The following is a 22,327-nucleotide window of genomic DNA, read 5'->3' as shown; positions in this document are numbered from 1 at the left end:
GCCTGGCTGAGAATGAGACCGTACAGGAAGAACCCACATCAATAGTCCATGTAATTCCAATATGCATATATCTGTCACAATGGTGAGAGATCTCACCACAGGGAACCAGTTAAACTTTCCTTCGTGCTTGCTGCAAATATGAATGAGGCTTAAGTTCATGCATCTCACTTAACAGATTTATTCAACTTTCTAACACCTTGATCCTAAGCACACTTACTTGGGAGTAGGTCCCATAAGTTTCAATGGACTTCTTTCTAAGCAGAAGCACATAAAAACATCTTTATAACATTCCAAATATCAGCAGCTTAGATAAATAGTGTTTACCTGCAGTTAACATTCCTATGGAATAATACAGTATTTCCACTCCGGGTTATTTCATTTACATTTTGATTGGCTGTTTTTTCATTATGATTCAAGCAGAACAACTTAAACACACTGCTTTCCTTCCTTTAGGTTGCTGCATATATGATGGTAAAGAATACGAAGAAGGAGAAATAATAATAAATGAGAGAAATGGATCTTTTTGTTTCGACATAAAATGCACAATCAATGGCACTTGGGTAGTTGAAGACATGAGACCCTGCAGTACAACTGCCCCTCCCACAACTACTCTTTCAACTACTTCTTCTCCCACCACCACCACTACTACTACCACAAGTAAGCGTGCAGCATTGTTAATAGTAATGTACATTGGTTAACTATCTTACTAGAGAAAATTGCACTTTGTTTTATACCTCCATGTGTAGCTAAATGGCTTTAATGAAGGCTGATGCTCTCAACATGATATGAAACCTTCTCTATGTCACATCTATAATCTTATCCAAAACTTGTAAGATTGCAAAGTAAGATTCTCATCATATTTTTCTCTCTCCTGTTTCAGCTCCCACTACAACCTCCACTACACTCTCTTCAACAAGTAAGTGTTGTTAAAGAAGTTGGGGATAAGCCCATAGTTCAGTGGTAGAATATGTGCTTTGCATGACTCAAGAATCAGGTTCAGTCCCTGGATCCATTTAAGAACTAGGACAAAGATTTTGTGTGAGGCCCAAAAGAGTCACTGCCAGCCAGGGCAGAAAATACTGGGTCAGATGAACAAATAGTATGACTCGATTAGGGCAAATTGATATGCCGCTTTATAAGGTCACTGCTCTGATAGTGGTAGTAAAGTTGCCAATGCAAAAGAGAGGAACATGGGATAATAAAGTGATGCACACATAACTGTGATAGGCATTCAAAAATAAGAAAAAAAATATGGATTGGGATTTTGTGTACAAGACCTTGCGCACTGGAGTGGAGCAATCCCAGGATATAAAGATGCTTGCTTCTAGCTTGGGATGTTCTTTGTTGTGATCTGTAGGGGTGGGAGGGTAGATGGTTGCCCAGTGATCTGTTGTTCCACCATGAAATGATGGTTTTAGATCATGAGGTCATTCATGTGGACCCACTGCCAATGAAGCTCAGGAAAATGACTTTCAAATTTGTCTTGCAGCTCAGTGCTTAATGCCTGTCTGTGAATGGAGTAAATGGTATGATGTCAGTGTACCCGAAGAAGGACCAGAAGGTGGTGACTTTGAGACATATGATGCCATAAGAATTAAAGACGGAAGCAACTTTTGTCCATCTGCTCCGCAAAACATAGAGTGCAGGGCAAAAAATGCACCCAATGTGGATATTGCAGAATTAGGACAGAAAGTGGACTGTAACGTCACTTATGGACTCATTTGTAGAAACAAAGACCAAGATCAGAGTCTCTGGACCCTCTGCTATAATTATGAGATACGCGTCAACTGTTGTCAAATCATTCCTTGTGAAAGTACTCCCACCACTACTCCCTCCACTACTACCACTACACCAACTACCACTACCCCTACGCCATCTACCACCACAACAACTACCACTCCTACCACTACTTCCACGCCTCCCACCACTACTCCCTCCACTACTACCACTACACCAACTACCACTACCCCTACGCCATCTACCACCACAACAACTACCACTCCTACCACTACTTCCACGCCTCCCACCACTACTCCCTCCACTACTACCACTACACCAACTACCACTACCCCTACGCCATCTACCACCACAACAACTACCACTCCTACCACTACTTCCACGCCGCCTACCTCAACACCAACAGGTAATGCATTAAATGTTACTTTTTGACATTATTGAGTGACCATTCATTCACAGAATAGTGAAATATATTGAATGCTAATGAATTCTAATAATACAACTCTTAAAAAGGACATACATACTTTAAAAAATAATAATTGATAGATATTTGTTTTACTTAAACCAGTGTATTCATAAGTTTGCTCCTATTGGCTGCTAACATTAGCCTGATTGCTCATTTTTAGGAATTAGGAATGACAGGAAATATTGCTTTGACTAAGGGCCATGCCTGGTTTTAATGTCTTGCTCCTTGCGTGATGCAGGAAATCCTAAAAAGGGCTTCAGGAACATGCCTGTTTTCTCAAGCCTTTTTTCACCCATTGCAATCACTGAAGTGATTGCTGGCCATAGCTGTGCCTTCTGCGATCACACTAGTCCTGGCATGTGGTATACCCTCAAAAGCCCAGGGATCATCGTATGCAGAAGGAATGTGTTCTGAGAACCAACCCTAAGACAGGATTCATACTGCAGATATCTAACATCAGGTCTCAGGAAATGATTGTAGAATATTTTACCATGACCTACAGTCAGAAGTGGGCATTCAACCTGCAAAAATACAGTTTATATAGAAATGGGTGGATAACCTTACAACACTCTTTTTCTTTTTTCGTGTCTTGCACTGACATCACCACTAATCCCAACAGTCTTTACACATAAGTACAAAAACTAAAGATGTGCTGTAACTTATGGCATATGTTTATTTTTAGAAGGAAGTTAGAAAATATTATGATGGAGGAGAGGCTAAGTGGATGGTAACTGACTGAGCTATAGGGAATTAATCTTCTGCTGTATATTTCATATTTCTGAGGAGGCGATTCTGAGGAGAGCAAGTCTTTTCATTGCTATTTATAGCTCTCCAGGCTAGGAGAAAATAGCCATTTTTTACATTATATGCTCTCTTAACAATGAACCTTTACAGTGAAATTATTCAATGCATACCTTTTGTGTTCTTCAACCTGTTGATGAGTCTGTCTGTAAAGGGCCCTATAAACCCATAATATAGGCTTGCCCACTTTCCCCCTCTGCTTTGCGAATATGGCAAGTCATTGACTGCAAAAACTCATGCCAGGAGAAACCAACAAGCCTCTAACGTGCTGCAACATTGGCACCATTGCAGATGTTGCAGTACATGAGAACATTTTAAAGCAGCTACTTAGTTCTTCTCTTGTACGTGTTCTAGAAAGGCAAGCTTTGAAACCAGAAGCAATGATACAGTGGTGCCTTGGAACTTGAACGTAATCTGTTCCGGAAGACTGTTCAACTTCCGAAACGTCCGAGTTCTGAGGCGCAGCTTCCGATTAGCCGACAGCTAGGTTTTTGCACAGCGGAAGCCGCGTCGGACATTCGTGTTCCGAGGAACGTTCGAAAACCAGAGCACTTACTTCCAGGTTTTCGGCGTTTGGGAACCAAAACGTTTGAGAACGGAGCTGTTCATGTTCCGTGGTACCACTGTACTATGGTTCACTTTGGAATGGTGTAGTAGTGATGAAGCACCTGGCCCCAATTTGCCAAGCAGTGTGATGTCATAGAGGCTGAATGGTGGTGATGTCAGAAACAGAGGGTTGCTTAAAAGTAAGAGCCAGGGTCGTGAAAGGAAGAGAGCACAGTAAGGCAATGTGAGCAAAAAGGAGCCTGAGTAAGAGGAGGGGTGGAGAAGGAGACTGGGGAAAGTAGGGGGAAGGCAGGAGAGTCGGCTTAGTCACACTTCCCTTTGTCCCATGACTTCTTCCTATTGTCTCGAGTTTTCCAAACATGGGTCTGAAAGGCTTTTTTTGTTGTTGTCCCACTGCTTTTCCTGGGGAAACCTGCTGTTTACTGCTGAATCAGAGCAAACATCAATCTGCAGAAAACCTGATTGACGGCTGTCCCGATTCAGCATAAACACCAGGTTTTCATGGGGAAAGAAGCAGGAGAAAAGAAAAGCATCTTGGATCTGTACCTGGAAATCTCTGGACATGCGGAAGTGTGGATGAGCCTTAAGAGGAAGCAGGGGGAGAGGCCAAGGAGGAGAATCATGGGTACATAGGAATGCAGGAAAAGGGGATAAGGACACCAGAAGGACTTTGATTCTGGAGTTCTGTGACTGTCTTGTGGTCACAAATGAGGCCTTAAAGCATCCGGTCAAAAAATAATAGGTTTTTCCAAACAAATTTCTGTAAATTTCCGAATAAAGTGGCAGGATAAGATAGCAAAATAAAAAGGATTAATTTGGTTTGGTTCTGAGGAAATCAATTATATTACTGAGCAAGTGTTTTAATAAGCTGTGAGATTATTAATGCTGTTGTTAACAACAAACACACAGTTTATTTTAGCTTTGTACATTAAAAAATGTTTCTAAAAATTTCAGCTTTGTATTTTTTATGACAGTGTTTGCACAACTGGAGCAACAGTTTCCTGCTATATCACTTTCAAAATAATCTGGGCAATCGCTGAGCTATTTCTCTCTGTTGTTGTTTTACAATAGTTTGTACCTCCGCTGTAGTATGTTCATGGTCGGACTGGATTGATGTCAGCTTCCCACAATATGGCCCACAGTATGGTGACTATGAAACCTATGACAACATCAGGGCAGCCGGCACAGAGATCTGTACAAAGCCAGAAAACATATCATGCAGAGCCAAGAAATTTCCTGATTACTCCTTCAAGGAATTGGGGCAAAAAGTGGACTGTGATGTTTCGACTGGACTTATTTGTCACAATAAAGATCAGACTCCTGGGCCTGTGTACCCTGTAGATATGTGTCTCAACTATGAGATCCGTGTATATTGCTGCAAGGATGAATGCATATCTGGACCTCCAACCACAACTCCTACCACAACTCCTACCACAACTACACCAACTACCACTTCTACCACTACCTCTACTCCATTGACCACCACCACAACTCCTACTACTACTTCCACACCATCAACCACGACACCACCAACTACTACTACTACCATTACAACACCACCTTGGGAGGATACCCTTACCACTACACCAACTACCCCTCGTACCACAACATCCACTACTATACCAACCCCCACTCCTACCACTACTTCTACTCCATCTACCACCACCACAACTCCTACTACTACTTCCACACCATCAACCACGACACCACCAACTACTACTACTACCATTTCAACACCACCTTGGGATACCCTTACCACTACACCAACTACCACTTCCACCACTACCACTTCCACTTCTACCACTACCTCAGCACTTACCTCTACCCCCACACCACCTACTACTACGCCAACTACCACTGCTACTACTACCTCCACTGCACCTACAACTACACCAACTACCACTCCAACCACTACATCTACAGCAACAACCACTACGCCAACCACCACTCCAACCACCACCACTACTACAGGATCCACTTCAGGTAATGAATTTTTATTTCATGATTCTGCTTTGCTTGAATGAACTAATCACTCATGGATCAGTTAAATACATTGAATGCTTAAATCGCACAGTATGTTTCTTAAACCAGCTTTACATTACTAAACCTCATTAATATGCATACTTGAATAGTGGTAGAACTTTTGTTATGCATTTTTTTTTACTTATTTTGTTTTTATTCCTAATTTTCCCTGCATTGACTGCTAAAATCAACCTGATAACGTTTTTGTTTATTTTAGGAATTATTAATTATTTAAAATATTGCTTTGACTAAAGGCCTTTCCCATATTTAATTCCCTGTTCAAGTGAGTGGGCCTCACCTTTTTGTGGCATACTTGCACACATGTATGCAGTCCTTCAGGAATGGTGATGATCACCTTGGCATTTAATTACAGCTGCTGCACTCACCAAAGCTGTTTCTGGTCCTGACTGTTTTTGCCTGGGTCAGGCATTGTGTTTGTCACTGTGAACATTTACCCTCAGAAGATCAGAAATTCTCAGGGGTGCATGGAATTTTATCTGTTTGCTTATTTATTTATAATATTTCTTTGCCACCATTCTCTATAAGATCACAGGGCAGATTACAACAATAGAATATAAAATTCTAAAAACAAATTAAAGTTACAATGACAAAACCAATAAAATCATTCCAAGTGAGCCATAACAAAATAGCTTAACTTTCAAATGCTGCAGTAAAAGAATGCATGTTTAGCATACATTGAAAGCTGTGCAATAAAGATGTACCTCTGTAGGGAGGGAATTCCATAATAATAATAATAATAATAATAATAATACCCTGCTGGATCAGGCCAATGGCCCATCTGTTCCAGCATTCTGTTCTCACAGTGGCCAACCAGATGCCTATGGGAAACTCAAAACAGCCTTGGCCCAGTATACCTGAAGAAGCATCTCCACTCCCATCATTCAGCCTGGACACTAAGGTCCTCCTCTGAGGGTCTTCTGCTGGTTCCTTCACTGTGGGAAGCAGAGTTACAGGGTACCAGGCAGAGGGCCATCTCGGTAGTGGTGCCCTCCCTGTGGAAAACCCTCCCCTCAGATTTCAAGGGAATAAACAACTATCTGACTTGTAGAGGACATCTGAAGGCAGCCCTGTATCAGGAAGTTTTTAATGTTTGATGCTTTAGTATGTTTCGATATGTGCTGTGGCTGGGGAAACCCAGCCAGAAGGGTGGGGTATAAATAACATTGTTGTTATTGTTAAGATTCATATTGCATAAATTTTAACATCAAGTCTCAAGGAATGAAGGCAGAATATTTTATCTTAACCTTCTATCACATGTGGGAATTTGATTTATAAGAATACAATTTGGCTAGGAACTGGTGGATAATTTTGACACTTTTGTCTTTTCTCCCCTCCTCTTTTCTTCCACCATAACCCTTGCCGATGACAACAGGCACCACACGTAAGTACAAAAGCAAGATGGTTTATAAGTTAAGGCATTTGTTTGTTTGTTTGTTTTTTAAAAAAGGAAGTCAGAAAATACAAGGTTACAAAAATATAATGATGGCTCATTTTACAAGGCTGAGGCTACAGAAAGTGTCAGCTGACTAAGCTAGAGGGAATTAATCTTCTACTGTATCTTGCATATTTATATTGATGAGATTCTGAGAAAAGTGAGCATGTGCCACTTCTAGCTCTTTAAGCTAGGAAAAAGTAGTCCTTTTTTACAGTGTGAAGTATCTTGAGAATACATCTCTTCACTCAGTGAAAGTATCCAGTGTATGCCCCTGTTCATCTGTTGATGAACAATTTTTTTTGGAGATTTTTCTTTTTCTCAACTCCCCAGAACAAGAAAGGGCACTTTGCACAATTTTCATTAAATGGCCTGTACCATGGGTGTTTGGTGGCCCAGTTCCACCTCCTACCACCATCCCCAATGCTCAAGAGCAATACTAGCTCTAGGGCAACACAGAGGTTGCAAAGTGGGGACAGACTGCCAGTTTAATAGCTGCATTTTCCTGTTACAGTAACAGCAGCAGCAGAAAAAACCCTTAAGAAAAAGAAATGGTTCTGCTGTTGCTAATGGTGAGCTCCACCCTTCAAGGAATTGCTGGAGAATTTCTCCTTTCACTGGTAGAATTTGGTGAAAAATCCATCAATTTCTTTGCTCACAAATAGGATGGTGAATTTCAATAGGCCCTTCTTGTATGAAGGGCTCCTAGTGACCTACACAGGTTCATGCCATAAGAAACCCAACTATCTCCTAAGCTTCTGCAATGTTGGTATGGGCATCTTTGATGATGTTATAATTCATGAGGACATGTTAAAGCAGCCTTATTTGCATGTTTCAAGCTCAGAAAGTCCATTTGTTTGAGAATTTTTGTCTTAGTTTCTCAACCAGCAGAATGGGAAAGCTTGCTTTACAAAATGGTTTAGCTGGCCAATTGAAGCTGTTTCCTGGGGTGTGGCTGCTGTCACATGCTGACAGCTTCTAAGAGCCACAGGTGAGAGGAGAGTGCAGAGTGGGGACCAGAGATGGGCAGACTATCCCAGAAAGAGCATGATGTGTTCCCCACCACAGGGACTACCCCTCCCCTAACACACCATACACCCTGATGGGTCCCAAACCCTTGGTGAGTTAGAGACTTTCCCCTGCATGTAAAGAGAGGCTCCAGCAGATTGATCGGACGAGACCAATAGTGGGTCCAGTAGTCAAGAACTCTGCATGTGCTGTAGAGGGAAATGAGGGGCAGAAGGGACTCATCAACCTGGGAAGCTAGCCTATTTTGGAGAATGAAAACTCTGATCCTAAACCTCCACTGCTTTGTGAGATATCTCCAGGACAAGAAAAGGCTAAGGAGTAAGCCCTTCATAAATGTAGAGTGGAGTCCCTAAGACAGTTGGATGGTGCCTTGTATGCCTCCTTCCGGCAACTCTTCTAGCCAAGTTTGTGCCAAAATATTGATCTACTTTCCTTTGGACCACATCAGTGAGGCCCAGATGGGGATCTTGTCATTTGGGACCTCCATATACTGTCCAGGTTTGTTCCCAATGAGGTCACTTTGGTGCTGCGAACACAATGATTAGACTTCAGTCCCAGAGGCACACTCCCTTGTCTCTTGAGACAGATGGATGTCAACCTTCAATGGTATTCCTGGACAAGTGTTTCAAGAAAACACTTTAATAAAATCAATGCTGGTGCAACAACAAGCACTCAGCTTATTTCAGATTTGTATTTATTATGACAGTGTTTGCACAACTGGAGCAACTGTTTCCTGCTATATCACTTTCAAAATAATCTGGGCAATCGTTGAGCTATTTCTATCTGTTGTTGTTTTACTGCAGCTTGTATCCCCACTGAAGAATGCGAGTGGTCTGACTGGATTGATGTCAGTTTCCCACAATATGGCCCACAGTATGGTGACTATGAAACCTATGACAACATCAGGGCCGCCGGCATAGCGATCTGTGCAAAGCCAGAAAACATATCATGCAGAGCAGTGAAATTTCCTAAATACTCCATCAAGGAATTGGGGCAAAAAGTGGAATGTGATGTTTCGACTGGACTTATTTGTCACAATAAAGATCAGAATCCTGGGCCTCTGTACCCTGTAGATATGTGTCTCAACTATGAGATCAGTGTATGCTGCAAGATTGATTGCGGATCTACACCATCAACCACAACTACACCAACTACTACCACCACCACAAGTACAACTACCACCACAACTCCAACTACCACTTCACCAACTACCACTATCCCTACAACTACAGGTAGTGAATGTATTATTGCTTCCTGATATTGCTTTGTAGGAATGAACAAATTACTCATAAAATTGAGAAAAATACTGAATGCATTATGAGAGCATGTTTGCATCAGCACATCTAATCATGTTTCTTTTTTCATTTTGATTCTTGAAGGTACGAGTGTTGCCTCTTTCACATAAATACTCACTTTCTGTTCTTAGGATTGTGGCCTGACTTTCTGCTATCCCTCTATCCTATGTTTACAGAGAATGTGCAGGTGTAACTTTGATGTAGAGTGTATTGGGCAGAATATACATATAATAGGATTATGAATAGCCAGGGTTGTATGAAAGGTCAGAGCAGCTTCCATCAGAAAAGTAAATTCTCCTTAAAAAATAAATAATTGGAGTGGGAAGGGAAAAGACTTCAATAATCTAGAAAAATATAATAGTTAGATGTGTGGAACATCATAAAGTATTTGTTGTTTCTCTAATTGCAGGTCTGTCATTGCAGGCATTGTGAAATTCCCTGCTTTGGGTATCACAGTGGGGAGGTGAAGGCAGGAAATGGTTTCTACATGGCATGGCACAGGGATGGAGAATCTGTGGTTTGCTGGACTACAATTACCATCACCCAGGGCTGATTGGATGTGTAGTCCAACACCTTCAAGATCCACAGGTTCCCCATTTCTGGCATAGCAAGACTTTTTGAAGCGTTATGGTTAGGGAATTTGAACTCTACTTCAGACAGCAAAATGTCTTGGTTTGCCTGAACTGTAGGAATCTTAGCACTTATTTAATTGGAAACTTGAAATAAGCCATCATGTTGTTGCAAATATTCACAACCTTTTTCATCTGAAATGAGCATGCATTAACTACTATCTTTTCTGCCTTCCTTTGCTGTGCAACCACAACCACAGCAAGCACTGCAAGTAGCTTCTCCATAGAAACACAGATATGTTTTTGCTTTTTAAGGGGAAAGGGCCTGGGAGTGGGCCTCAGCTAACAGAATGGCTGGGGCAGGTTCCACGGTGTGTGTGTGTGTGTGTGTGTGTGTGTGTGTGTGTGTGTGTGTGTGTATTGGGACACCTGATCTCAGTGATCACAGGCAGGAGGAGGAGTCACACTAAGACCAGACCATGTCATTACTGAGGAGGCAGGCTTAGTCGTTGTTTGAGGACTATCCCAGCCTCCAGGTCTGGTCCTGACCAGAAGGATACTGGAAACCCAAATGACCTGAAAGTGTTGCTGTGCATTGCCAGGTGAATGATGAATAAAACCACTGCCATCCACAACCTGATTTTGGTGTAGAATTTGACCTGGCATGTGTGACAGAGACTTGGTTGGATGAAGCAGATGGGCCTGTCCTTGCCTCTGCTTGTCCACCAGGTTTCTCTTATGCACAGCAACCCAGGTCATGTGGGCAGGGAGGGAGGGTTGCAGTGGTTTTTAGGAAGTCATTAGTTTGCACCAGGCGTCCTATTGAGAAGACCCAGTTTTCTGAGTGCATGTTCTGGAAGTTGGGCAATAGGGGCAGTACAGGATTCCTTTTGGTGTACCGACCTCCCTGCTGCACCAAGGATTCCCTGCCTGAGCTGCTTCAGGTCATGACAGATGTGCTCCTGGAGACACCTAGTTTAGTTGTCCTGGGGGATGTTAACACCCATGCCGACACGAACTTACAAGGGGCTGCTCGGGACTTCGTGGAAAGCATGGACTTCATGAAAGTCTAAAAAGATGAAAATTTGCTCAAAAGGCATTTGCTAAACTAATATCAACATCAACAATCCATTCCATTTTGGTCAACCTGTACATGGATCAAAATGCTGATGAATTTGTGTGAACGGCTCCGAAATCTGTAAACGCTGTCAGTTTAAGGCTCAACATACCTGAAATAAGAGTTCTTTGGCTTGGAGAGATTAGAACTCATCTTCGTGACCTTGTCCTTTCTTTAACTTCCGATGAGCAAATATGTACCTGTGTTATATAATACACACATTTACATGCTTTCTAAATGTGCTTTTTTAATATATATTGCAGAGTGTGTCATATGTGATTGGTCTTCTTGGATTGATACGGATTCCCCAAATGGTGACAAGGATGGTGGTGACAATGAAACTTATGAGAAAATCAGAGAACATGGTATAGACATCTGCTCTCAGCCATCCAACATTTCATGCAGAGCAAAAGATTTCCCTGGTACTTCACTTGAGGAATTGGGACAAAAATTGGTATGTGACGCTTCTGTAGGACTCATCTGTAAAAACACAGACCAAGTCCCAGGTGTGGATGTGGCTCCAACTTGTTTCGATTACGAAATTAGTGTTTATTGCTGCAGAGACTGTTCTACCACCACAGTCTCGACTACAACCACCACTCCCTACACTGGAAGTACAAGTAAAACTACGACAGTCACAACAACAGAAACAGGAACAACAACAACAGTACCTTGCACAACTGATGAAACAGAACCATGGTCCACTTCAGGTCAGTATAGAACAAACTGTTTGGTATGAAACAATAATATGGTCCACAGGTGAAGTCTGCAGTTGCCTTCCGGAAATCACATTTGCCGCCTTGGTGTTGCATTTTTCTTTCCACATTTTAAAAATGTGTTGGGATGTTGCTAGGAAATGCTTTAAGATGCACATGTTCTCTGAAATGATAATGCTTGCGCACTGTTCCAGGTAATCATTGGTGTGGATATAAATCTGAATTTAACCATAGCTCCCCCAAAAGTTCCATCTACAACTGTTGCTCAGATAATGCATAGCTTTAATAATAGGCATCCTTTTAGCTCCATTATTGTCTCTCATTATGGAACTTCAATTAATGTGTGTCTAAAAATGAAAATTCTGTTGAGAAGCAATTCCCATGTGCTGTCGCTGACGTTGATGCAGGAGCAAACCTAGGTGCACATCTGCATCCACAAAAGGATGATATGCAGTGGGCTGGCTAAATATTTTCACTGGGATGTCCAACTCGATTCAAGGCCCACTGGTTGTTGCAAATGTTCTTTGTGTACAAACTAGAGCTGGAGAGAAACCAGTGGGGCATCTTGTTGTACAAGGCAGCTTTATAATAATGAAAAATAAATGCATAAACAAACAGACAAACAGTTAGATGGCTCTTTGAAGACTTGCTGCAGCCCTTTTTTTAGCAAGCATAAAAACACACTGCCATTTAATAAAATCAGGAGCTTGCTGCTTGAAGCAAATAGCAACACCAGTAGTTACTCTCTAGACCAGTGCCAGCTGATGATGTTTTGCAGCCATTTTGCAAAACCCAACTGCCCCGCAAAGCTTAAAAATAATAAAAACAGTGTTACTACATCATAGAGAAACTGATTTGAAATCTGCTTTTTATCCCTGCTTTACAGAACCATCCACTGCTGTTACCACCACCAAGATCTCAACTACCACGGAGACCACAACCACATCAACAGCACCAACAACTACTACTTCCACCCCAACTCCAAGTACAACTACACCCAAATCAACCACCACCAGCACTGAAACCCCTACAGTAACAACCACAACTACCACTACTACTCCCACTCCAAGTACAACAACAACAACACCGACACCACCAACCACCACTACTACTCCCACACCGAGTACAACTACAACAACACCGACACCACCAACCACCACCACCAGCACTGAAACCCCTACAGTAACAACCACAACTACCACTACTACTCCCACTCCGAGTACAACAGCAACAACACCGACACCACCAACCACCACCACCACTGAACCAACTACAACAACCACAACTACCACTACTACTCCCACTCCGAGTACAACTACAACAACACCGACACCACCAACCACCACTACTACTCCCACTCCGAGTACAACTACAACAACACCGACACCACCAACTACCACTACTACTCCCACTCCGAGTACAACTACAACAACACCGACACCACCAACAACCACCACCACTGAACCAACTACAACAACCACAACTACCACTACTACTCCCACTCCGAGTACTACAACAACAACAACAACACCACCAACCACCACCACCAGCACTGAAACCCCTACAGTAACAACCACAACTACCACTACTACTCCCACGCCGAGTACAACAACACCGACACCACCAACCACCACCACCATTGAACCAACTACAACAACCACAACTACCACTACTACTCCCACTCCGAGTACAACAACAACAACACCGACACCACCAACCACCACCACCACTGAACCAACTACAGCAACCACAACTACTACTACTACTCCCACTCCGAGTACAACTACAACAACACCGACACCACCAACCACCACTACTCCTACTCCGAGTACAACAACACCAACACCACCAACAACCACCACCACTGAACCAACTACAACAACCACAACTACCACTACTACTCCCACTCCGAGTACAACAACAACAACACCAACACCACCAACCACCACTACTACTCCCACTCCGAGTACAACAACAACACCGACACCACCAACCACCACCACCACTGAACCAACTACAACAACCACAACTACCACTACTACTCCCACGCCGAGTACCACTACAACAACACCGACACCACCAACCACCACTACTACTCCCACTCCGAGTACAACTACAACAACACCGACACCACCAACAACCACCACCAGCACTGAAACCCCTACAGTAACAACCACAACTACCACTACTACTCCCACTCCGAGTACAACTACAACAACACCGACACCACCAACCACCACCACCACTGAACCAACTACAACAACCACAACTACCACTACTACTCCCACTCCAAGTACAACTACAACAACACCAACACCACCAACCACCACTACTACTCCCACTCCGAGTACAACAACAACACCACCAACACCACCAACCACCACTACTACTCCCACTCCGAGTACAACAACAACAACTCCGACACCACCAACCACCACCACCACTGAACCAACTACAACAACCACAACTACCACTACTACTCCCACTCCGAGTACAACAACAACAACACCAACACCACCAACCACCACTACTACTCCCACTCCGAGTACAACTACAACAACACCGACACCACCAACAACCACCACCAGCACTGAAACCCCTACAGTAACAACCACAACTACCACTACTACTCCCACTCCGAGTACAACAACAACAACACCAACACCACCAACCACCACTACTACTCCCACTCCGAGTACAACTACAACAACACCGACACCACCAACAACCACCACCAGCACTGAAACCCCTACAGTAACAACCACAACTACCACTACTACTCCCACGCCGAGTACAACAACAACAACAACACCAACCACCACTACTACTCCCACTCCGAGTACAACTACAACAACACCGACACCACCAACCACCACCACCAGCACTGAAACCCCTACAGTAACAACCACAACTACCACTACTACTCCCACGCCGAGTACAACAACACCGACACCACCAACCACCACTACTACTCCCACTCCGAGTACAACTACAACAACACCGACACCACCAACCACCACCACCAGCACTGAAACCCCTACAGTAACAACCACAACTACTACTCCTACTCCGAGTACAACAACAACGACAACGACACCGACACCCCCCACAACAACCACATCACCAACTACTGGCCCAACATCTTCAACCCCCTGCACCTGTATAATGGGTGAAAATACATTTTTCGAAGGTAAATATCTTAGGTTTGATCCAATAAGTTACGCTGATACAAATGAAAAGTCCCTTTTAATGCTAAATTTCCGTTTATTATTATTTTTATATTATTTTGGTCCTGAAGATGATAAAAATGTTGTTGCTGTTGTTGTTGCATGTTTCCTTTCAGAAATGTTATAGAATAAGATAGGAAACAGTTATTTTAAAAACTAATGTTTAATTAAGGTGATCTAGGAAATCTGTTCTACACCCCCAAACTCCAGAGAAAGTATTAGATATCTGTTATCCCACCCTGCATTGCTAAGGCATTCCCAAGAATATCTAACACAAAGGAGACAGTGTGTGAAATATCAGGTATTTTAAAGGCAAACTGTGGTTCAAAGTGAATGAGGTATCAATACAAACGGGAAATACATCTGATAAAGCCAGCTGTATAAGTAAGGCTTACACCCATAGTGCTGGTTCCTAATATTGACAGATAGCAAGGAGATGAATGTTAGTAGGCCACTGTAGTCCATGTTCTGGTAACTTCCAGATTGCATTGTTGCAATGCACTGTATGTGGGCATACAGTACATTGAAGATAACTTGGAAACTTCAGTTGGTTCAATATGCACTGTTTACTGGCCAGGGCTCCATTTAGCTCACATACAAACCCTGCATGGGTTATCAATTCATTTCCAGGCCCAATTTGTGTTTAAAGGCCTAAATGACTCAGCCCCTGAATATCTCAAAGACCACCTCTTTCCCCACAGACCCTCTCTGGTGCTAAGTTCAGGTGTGGGGGCCCTCTTGGTAGTTCTGCCGGTCAGTGCTGATCAGTTCTGACAAGGACCCTAGCTCATAAAGAAGCAAACAGGAGCTCATTTTAAGCTACCAATTGCTCCGTTGTAGCCTGTACCTTCCCTACCCTGAGGTCAAATGTGGCATCTGTTGTGGAGCAGGTGAGTGTAGTTTGTAGGGAACACCCTCAAGGATTAAATATGGGATCTGTGCTTAGGCTCAAGGGTGAGAGGTTCTCCACTGTTGGTTTGTATAATAAGGTGTTGGTTTTGAAGATGATTCCAGCACTGACGGGGGGGGGGGGACTCTGGTAGGATAAGTTATGTATATGCTTTGAATTATAGAACAAGAAAACAGTTATTATGTGGTCCTCCAAGACCCCCAGAAATTTCCAACTGATCTCTAGGGAGAAAGCATGAGGATCTCTGAGTTAATGCATTGCTGAATGCTACATTTTCAAAACATGAGATGTGGAGATCAGAAAATTTTCCAGTTTAGATTTAAAACATGTATGTGTGTACGCACGCGCGCACGCACACACACACACACACACACACACTACATCAGCAGTCATGGGTGAGGTGGGAAAGCTTGAAAATATAAGAAAACAAATGCAATATCAACACTGATTTGCCTTTATTTGGGGGAAGTGTTGTGTTTTAAACCAGTCTTTTGTTGAATCCCTTTGGGGTTCAATAGGAAAGATCAAAGCAGATTCCCAATTAGTCAGACATTTAATTCATCAATGCACCACCAGACAGAGTCCAAGAGAGACTCTGAGACCATATCCATCAACACACTTCCTATTTAGCAAAAACTATGTCACTGTGGCTGTTTATTCTTTAGCCAACCGCTTTCTGCCACCTTCTCTCACCCTAGTACCCAACCATCTCTTAAAAACACTAATTCAGCCCAATATTTTTGGTGTGTTTTTTCCTGTGTGCCAAGGCCTCCTTGCATCTTACCTGTTAGTTGTTTTTCACTCTAACTGGTTCTTACTAGTTTTGTGGCCAGGTTGTAACCTTGAGTACATGAAGCTGGAATTCCTGATAATGGATTTGCAGAATTTCTACCTGGTAATGGATTTGGTAGAATTTCAGTAAAGACCCAGTGAAATTCATCACCGTTCCAGCAAATTTGGGCACAGAGAGCAGTCTAGTTTGTGTTTGGCTTAGAGGTTTCACCTTGGCAAAGAGGAAGCTTTTTTGTTTTGTTTTGTTTTTATGCTGCTCACATTTTTGCATGGTGTTCCTCTATTGCATTTTCATTGATTGGAATAATAATAATGATGATGATGTTGATGTTCCTGGCTGCGTTGAATGGCTCCATTTAGAGAGCAAAGTGTGGCTTATACATTTTATTGTCAATAAAATAAAGAAATAATGGAATCTGCTGAGTAACTAGATTTTCAGCAGGAATGCAGCCCTGGAATCTCAGTTTTTCAACTCAAAAAATTTCTGAATTTCAGTTTTTCAATTCAGAAATTCAACTTTACAGTTGCCTTCATCATCCCTCATCTGAAGCAATTTGAGAAGGTATAACTGAACAGAAAGCAGCCCAGCCATTGTTTCTATGCTTTGGTTCAGTTATTTATGTTAACCTCTATTTCTCAAAATCTAGGTGATATAATAGAAGTGGGCATGCACAGAGGTGTGTGCTATCAGGCCAACTGCTCCTGGGGCTGTGAAGTAATTTACAAGTATTGGGATTGTCCCACCACTACACCACTGCCAACGACGACTACAACCACAACAGAGCCAACGACGACTACAACAGAGCCAACCACAACCACAACAGCGCCAACCACAACTACAACCACAACAGAGCCAACCACAACTACAACCACAACAGAGCCAACAACGACTACAACAGAACCAACCACAACCACAACAGCACCAACCACAACTACAACTACAACCACAACAGAACCAACCACAACAACTATATCTATAAAAACAGAAACTCCTACTAAGACATCTCCAAGTCAAAGTTCCCAGAAATCCACACCCACACCCACACCCGGACCAACACCCACACCCGCACCATGTCCATTCGAGAATGGGACTATTCTAGTAAGTATTCTTTAATGCATTGTAAATTAATACAGGAACATCTTCTTGAATTATTTTGAGTAGTTTTCTTGATCATCCCTTTTCAAAACTCAAACTGCTCTCTTAACATTTTCAAATGAAAAAAGTGTTACTGAAAGGGAAGCTACCATCAGTATGTGTTCAATGAGTTTCCTATTCGGAAGTTAATTTCATATATTTCCTTTCTCTTGAAAAGGGTGAGTTACCACTGTTACTTGCTATTGTCCAAACTATAAATTTAAAGAGAGATAATACCAATGTTAGTTATCTGTTCATATGAAAGAAAAAAGACAAAATAATTTCTGATGAGTGTTGAGTTATAAAGAAAATAAATGTGGATTTTATCCACATTTGGTAGGCTTGTCATGCAATATGTTGGAAAAGTAAAGCAATATCACTACATATAGTCTTCATTTGGACCTGTCAGGCTAGAGCAGAACATTGGCAACTGGCTTTTACACATACAGGTTAGAAGGTTTACCTTGGCTGTTTCTTGCATCTTGTGATCTGGGGCTAACCTCAGAGAAAGCAATTTGATTTGGTCCTATTTGGGGTCTTACCCCAAATCGTATGCAAAGCCCTAGTGTTGAATATTGTACTTTTAATTTTTGACACTTTAACATTTAAAACAGAAATAGAGCCACAAGCGTGCACAAAAATGTTCAGTGTGCACTTAAAACCATACAAGACACCACTGAATATAATCTTCAGTCCAGCAGTTGAATTACTTGAATGAAACTGCAAGGGCATACGTTGACTAGGAAACGGTTGGTTACTCTTCTGATCCCTTAATATATACAGTATATTTGGATATGAATATTCTTCTATTTAAACGGTCATTTATTTTCTCACTTGTCTTCTCAAATACAGCCTGGAGAATCTATGTGGATTTGTGACTGTGTCCAGGCCTTTTGCATTTCAAACGAGGAGTGGATTTTAAAACCCATAAAGTGTGAACCACCACCTGAGCCCACATGTTCCAATGGGCTTGCTCCTGTCCGTGTGATGGATAAGAATAACTGCTGCTGGCACTGGGAATGTGACTGTGAGTTTGTATTGAAAACCTGTTAGGTGTTCTCTCAGTGGATCCATATGCACAGGGGGAAAGGTGTAGTTTAGGGCTGCCATATTTCAAAGTTGTTGAGCTTTCTCAAGTAAAAACTGCAATAATTTTTGAGCTTTGGAGCTTTCTTAGGCATTTTCAGCACAATTTAGCCCGTTGCCAGTTTTCTAGGACATTTGCCTGATTACTGAAAATAATCCAAGATGCCATTTTTGGAAGCGAATTCCAGGACGTGTCCTGGAAATTCAGGATGTATGGCAGTATAAGTGCATCATATAACTTTTTGTTTCCCCTTTGAATACCTGTATCAGTGTAGAGCTGCAGTTAGATATTTTGTGTCTTTCATATGTTTGAACATAGAGTGAGGGAGTTTCTACTCATGGCTCACCCTCTGAACCCTTTTCGGTGCAAGGATTGAAAGGAGCCTGCAAACATATGCAAGAAATGCTCTTCCCTTATCACACACAGTAACAAAATAATCAATGTGAGGCATGGCCTCCAGGTCTAAAAAGACAGCTTCCAGAAAAGCTTGAAGATTTGTATCTTATTTTTAGAATTTCACTTTTAAGTAGGTCCTGCAGAAGGGGTTTGCACTGCCCCCCACCCCCATTCTCCTCAATGTGCCACCCTGCTCCCATCCCCCTCTTAGTGGCAGTAGAAGTGCCAGTGGTGTTAAAGAAAAAATATGTTTTGTGTTACAGTAAGTGAGGGTGAGGCGCAGAGGAGGAGAAATGGGGGTTGGTAAAGGAGAAGGGGGGAGTGGCACCTGGAAGCCATGCCCCTAATGTCAAAAATATATGTTTTGCTAATGAGCACATAATGCCTGATAATACAAATGGAGATCTAAAACAAATTGCTTCTTTGCCATCCTGTGTTTTGATGTTATTGTAATACTCACAAGAAGGAGATTCTAGTTTCTTGAGCCATTAGTGCTGCTAGTGGGGCTGACAGTCTCTTACTCAATGTCACAGTTTCTGTGACAAACTCCATCTAGACTTTCTCAGTGCAAGAGCCATGAGGCTCTCTTCCCCCTTCCTGAAACAAAATGTTATTCATATTCCTATGTGTGCTGCCAAACAAGAACCAACCAATCAATTTTATTGTCTCTCTAAAGGCTACTGCACCGGCTGGGGAGACCCACATTATAAGACCTTTGATGGCCTCTACTACAGTTACCAAGGCAACTGTACCTACACGCTGGTGGAAGAGATTGTAAAAACCATCGACAACTTTGGAGTGTACATTGATAACTATCACTGTGACCCAAGGGAACCAGTGTCCTGTCCACGTACTCTCATTATAAAGCATGAGACTCAGGATATACGCATACACACTCTCTCATCTGTTCCTATCAAAATAGAGGTATGAGTCAAATGCCTTTTATGATTTAAAGCTACACCCTGTTAACTAGATAATTAATAACAGATTTGAAAATTAGTTTGTACTGTATCTCCCTTGACTCATTTTTCATGACATTTACATAGTTTAAACTATAAACTGTTAACATGCTACTTTGGGTTGAGTTAACGCTTTGTCAACAATACAGTGGTGCCCCGCAAGACGAATGCCTCGCAAGACGGAAAACTTGCTAGATGAAAGAGTTTTCCGTTTTGGAGGTGCTTCGCAAAACGAATCTCCTATGGGCTTGCTTCGCAAGACGAAAATGTCTTGCGAGTTCCTGCGGGTTTTTCCCCCTCCCCCCCTTTTCTAAGCCGCTAAGCCGCTTATCAGCTGATCCGATAAGCTGATAAGCTGCTAAAAGCCGCTAATAGCGCTAATAGCGCTAATCCGCTAATCCGTCAATGGGCTTGCTTCGCAAGACGAAAAAACCGCTAGATGAAGAGAATCACAGAACGGATTCTTTTCGTCTTGCGAGGCACCACTGTAAGTGATGTGGCTTCTTAACACAGCCTAGGATCCAGTTGTGCCTATTTGTCAGCAAAATGGCCTATCCCTCAGGAGGGGAGTTTTGAAGAGGCTATGGGGAGGAGAGAATAATAGAATCATAGAGTTGGAAGGGACCCAAGGGAAGGAAATGTCCTATTGTGCAAGCAAAGTCCACTCACACAATGTTAGATTTCATCCAACAGATAGATAGATGATAGATAGGTAGACAGACAGACAGACAGACAGACAGATATAGATTTATATGCTTAAAAGCCAACCAGCAAATTGACTAAAACAATTCCTTGTTCCTTTTCTCTGGTATGCTATAGTCCTGTATTTAAAAATGCTGTTTGAAAAGATACATTTTTTTATTCTAACTATTTTACATCTTTTCCCACCCTTTGGATATTAGGTACTCGTAAATGGGAATGTTGTGAACTTACCTTACACAAAATATGGTGTGAAAATTCAACAGTTAGGTATGAATTACATGGTGGTAATTCCTGAATCAAAGATAAATATAACCTTCAACGGCATATCTTTCACTATTCGGATGCCCTATGAACTATTTGGCAACAACACCCAGGGCCAGTGTGGTAAGGATTATTTTGTTTTTTCTTCTAAAATGATACACTGAAAAGCAAATAATAAGAACAATATCAGAAATATAAAGGTGAACCATTATGGGAATACATTAACAAAACTAATTTAAACAGTAATAGTAATATATTGTGTGTAAGCAGCTTTTTACTATTAATGAAAATTGTTTTCAAAAACACACACCTAATGAAACTTAGAAAGTTCTGTGCTATAAGTTCTGTGAATTCATCTTCAGACCTTGTATTATTAGTATTGATAAAAATAATAATTAGTAACATAATGGAAACCAAATGATGTACAGCTGCCTGAATTCCTCTGCTTTATGTCAATTTTAGGTACATGCACCAATAATACAGCAGACGACTGTCGGCTGCGCAATGGAGAACTTGCAGAAAACTGTGTACAGATGGCAGATGACTGGTTTATTACTGATGACTCCAAACCCCATTGTCCCCGATTGCCCCCGATTCAGGAACCAACAAACCGCCCGCCCTGCGAACCATCTCCGCTCTGTAAACTTTTACTTGAGGGGTAAATGTGCTCTTACCAATTTTCACTTTGGGATTTGTATCTGTTTAGTTTGGTGTTTGGTCTTCATTGCTTAAAAGTTTGGCTTCTTTCTTTCTTACACTTGCCTGCTCTTCAGAGTGATTTTGTTTTAGAAATTCACCCTATATCTGCATGGATTTTTCTGGGGTAATGGAGTCACTAAAAACTAATGGTTGTTTTCCTGTTTTTAATCCGGTTGCACAAGTACAACTTTTGGATTCTGATATGCTTCTTTTTTAAAAAAACAAAACAAAACATTTTGAGCTCTCTTATTCTTTTTAAATTCTTTTTGTGCTGAAAGTACTTCACAGTGTTTTATCTTTATAATGGATTTGTTTCCCACAAATGCACCCCTGCATCCCCTTCATTACACTGAAGCTCCCTGCCCTCTCTAATCATAGTGTTGACAA

General features: G+C 41.9%; 1 protein-coding gene across 1 annotated transcript in view; it reads left to right on the top strand.

The window, feature by feature from the left end:
- The window catches only part of MUC2 (mucin 2, oligomeric mucus/gel-forming), a 63,087-nt gene that overhangs the window by 26,160 nt on the left and 14,600 nt on the right, over positions 1–22,327 (top strand). Inside the window, exons 28-39 of the mRNA XM_083459388.1 lie at positions 454–657; positions 881–916; positions 1,490–2,143; positions 4,643–5,554; positions 8,879–9,307; positions 11,320–11,766; positions 12,659–14,962; positions 17,349–17,800; positions 18,689–18,863; positions 19,996–20,243; positions 21,181–21,364; positions 21,704–21,899. Of these exons, the coding sequence (XP_083315514.1) occupies positions 454–657; positions 881–916; positions 1,490–2,143; positions 4,643–5,554; positions 8,879–9,307; positions 11,320–11,766; positions 12,659–14,962; positions 17,349–17,800; positions 18,689–18,863; positions 19,996–20,243; positions 21,181–21,364; positions 21,704–21,899 (6,241 nt within the window). The remainder of the gene's footprint in view (positions 1–453; positions 658–880; positions 917–1,489; positions 2,144–4,642; positions 5,555–8,878; positions 9,308–11,319; positions 11,767–12,658; positions 14,963–17,348; positions 17,801–18,688; positions 18,864–19,995; positions 20,244–21,180; positions 21,365–21,703; positions 21,900–22,327) is intronic.

The sequence above is a fragment of the Podarcis liolepis genome (assembly GCF_965112155.1).
Source record: "Podarcis liolepis genome assembly, chromosome: 1".
NCBI classification, from domain to species: domain Eukaryota; kingdom Metazoa; phylum Chordata; class Lepidosauria; order Squamata; family Lacertidae; genus Podarcis; species Podarcis liolepis.
The sequence above is the reverse complement of the archived record's forward strand: the minus strand, read 5'-3'. Positions and strand labels throughout refer to the sequence as shown.